Source organism: Nicotiana attenuata, unplaced genomic scaffold, assembly GCF_001879085.1.
Source record: "Nicotiana attenuata strain UT unplaced genomic scaffold, NIATTr2, whole genome shotgun sequence".
Lineage (NCBI taxonomy): Eukaryota > Viridiplantae > Streptophyta > Magnoliopsida > Solanales > Solanaceae > Nicotiana > Nicotiana attenuata.
This window is the reverse complement of record NW_017670304.1, coordinates 284,350-286,485: the sequence shown is the minus strand read 5'-3', so window position 1 is coordinate 286,485 and position 2,136 is coordinate 284,350. Positions and strand designations below refer to the sequence as shown.

General features: G+C 35.9%; 1 protein-coding gene across 3 annotated transcripts in view; it reads left to right on the top strand.

Moving 5' to 3' along the window:
* LOC109237522 (inactive poly [ADP-ribose] polymerase RCD1-like) overlaps window positions 1–1,480 on the top strand; it is a 15,830-nt gene extending 14,350 nt beyond the window's left edge. For all 3 annotated transcript variants that reach the window (XM_019403835.1, XM_019403834.1, XM_019403836.1), the window contains exon 8: window positions 1,160–1,480. In XM_019403835.1, the coding sequence (XP_019259380.1) occupies window positions 1,160–1,216 (57 nt within the window). In that variant the 3' untranslated portion in view covers window positions 1,217–1,480. The remainder of the gene's footprint in view (window positions 1–1,159) is intronic.
* Window positions 1,481–2,136: the final 656 nt, after the last annotated feature.

Here is a 2,136-nt window from a genome sequence, read left to right as displayed (position 1 = left end):
TTACCCCCCCAAACCCCAGAAAAAAAATAAAAATAAAAAAATACATAAAACATATCAACAACAACAAATCCAGTGAAATTCCATATATACATATACATACATACATATATATATATATATATATATATATGTTGTGTGTGTGTGTGTAAACCAAACGAAATTAGAAGTTTAAGAGTAGGTGGAGGGCGTTGCGCTCCCAAACAAAATTAGAAGTAGTCTACCCAGTGTTCGGTACCCTCTCTGGGCTCGAGTTATCCGGATATCCGCTGCTTAAGGCCCACTAAAGGGTAAGGCATATATATATATATTGTGTGTGTGTGTGTAAACCAAACGAAATTAGAAGTTTAAAATTAGAAGTAGTCTACCCAGTGTTCGGTACCCTCTCTGGGCTCGACTTATCCGGATATCCGCTGCTTAAGGCCCACTAATGGGTAAGGCATATCTTTAGTTACACCGACGAATGAAAAAAATTCAAGGTTGGCACATTTGTTCTCTATCCTGGATTTTGTAGGGAGCACTTGCATGTTAAGGTCTCTAAAACGGTTCATTACATCTTTTCCATGCATTCATTATATCAGTTTCTGATTCAAGAATAGAGTAGATCTGTTTTTGGTGTACCACGAAAACAAGGTTAGATCTTAGCAGGATTCATAAAAATTAATTGAGGGGGTGGGTAGAATTTTGGCTCAAAGCATACCATTTATTGACCTAGGGGAGAGCTGCATATTTTTATTATACTAGAGGAGAGAGAAAATTTGTTTTGCATTTTACAACCAAATCTCAAATTTGAAGTTCTCAGAGGTATGGGTGAAATGTGTGAGGTCCCGAATCCACGAACCTCTTTCATTAAAAGCATGTTCTGAAGGAAGATCAGTCGCACATAGAACCTTCAATCACTTAGATTTGCTGCAATTTTCATCTTTTTACTGATGGTGAGGTGATGAGGCCTGGGTTTATTTTGTTCTCGGCATGTTATTATTAATATATTTTTGATAAAAATGTTGTATTAATTTATATTTTTTAGTTTTATCTTTTTTGCTGTCGTGTTGTCTCTTTTGGCTTCTTTCATGTGGTGGGATTTATGTAAGATACCGTTGGTAAATATATTAGGCTACTGAAATGGTGTTTTTAGGTCTGAAAAACCTCCTTGTGTTTGCAGCCGTCTCCCGCATCAGTGTGCTCTTCAAGTGTGCCAAGCGGGGAGCTTAATTGTTGAGGCTGGTACCAGAAGGGTGGTTTGCTGCTTGGTGGTCAACCTCTACCTTTAACAATCATGCAACGTAGTTACTTCTTCGCTCTAGTTTTTTTCTTTTCTTTTGTTGGTAGTTAATGTAGGTTGAATTTCGTTGAATTTCTTCGACTCATTTGTGACTATAAGCAGTGGTGTCAGAACTTGCCCCTTTTCTTCTTCTGTATGCGACTTTCATTCTCTCCTGTGATGGCAATAATTGATGTACGTCAGAAGAGTTTTTGACCATTATCATCCTTGTATCTAGGAGTGGCAAACGGGCGGGTCAGGTAGGTTATGGTTCGGCTTGAAAATGGGTAATGAAAAAAACGGATAAATTATCCGATCCGACTCATATTTAATACGGATAAAAAATGAGGTAAGCAGCGGATAATATGGGTAACTATATTATCCATGACTTCTTGCATATGATCACTTTTGGGACACTTTTGGGAGAATTCTTAGTCTCCCTAACTTGAGGAACTTCTAATTTGAGGCTTTACAAATGTAAGAGTTAGACACATTGGTTATCCATTTTCTAAATGGATAGTATGGTTCTTATCCATATTTAACCCGTTTTTAAAAGTTTATTATCTAACCCATTTTTAGTAGATAATATGGGTGATTAATTGTTTTCTTTTAACCATTTTGCTACCCCTACTTGTATCACTAAACTTACATTACATCCTCATAATCTTTCACTTTATCTTTTTTCAAAGCTAAACCAAAAACATCACTCCGCCTTCCATTTCTAAATACTGCCTGTAACAACAAATTTTCGTGTCGAGAAAAATAAATAATTAAGACTGAAAAATTGCGTAACAAATGTAGTATGTGATTTCGATAAATGAAAGTGTTATAATCTCTATGGTATTTCTATGATTCTTCAAGAATGTAAAGTATCTTAA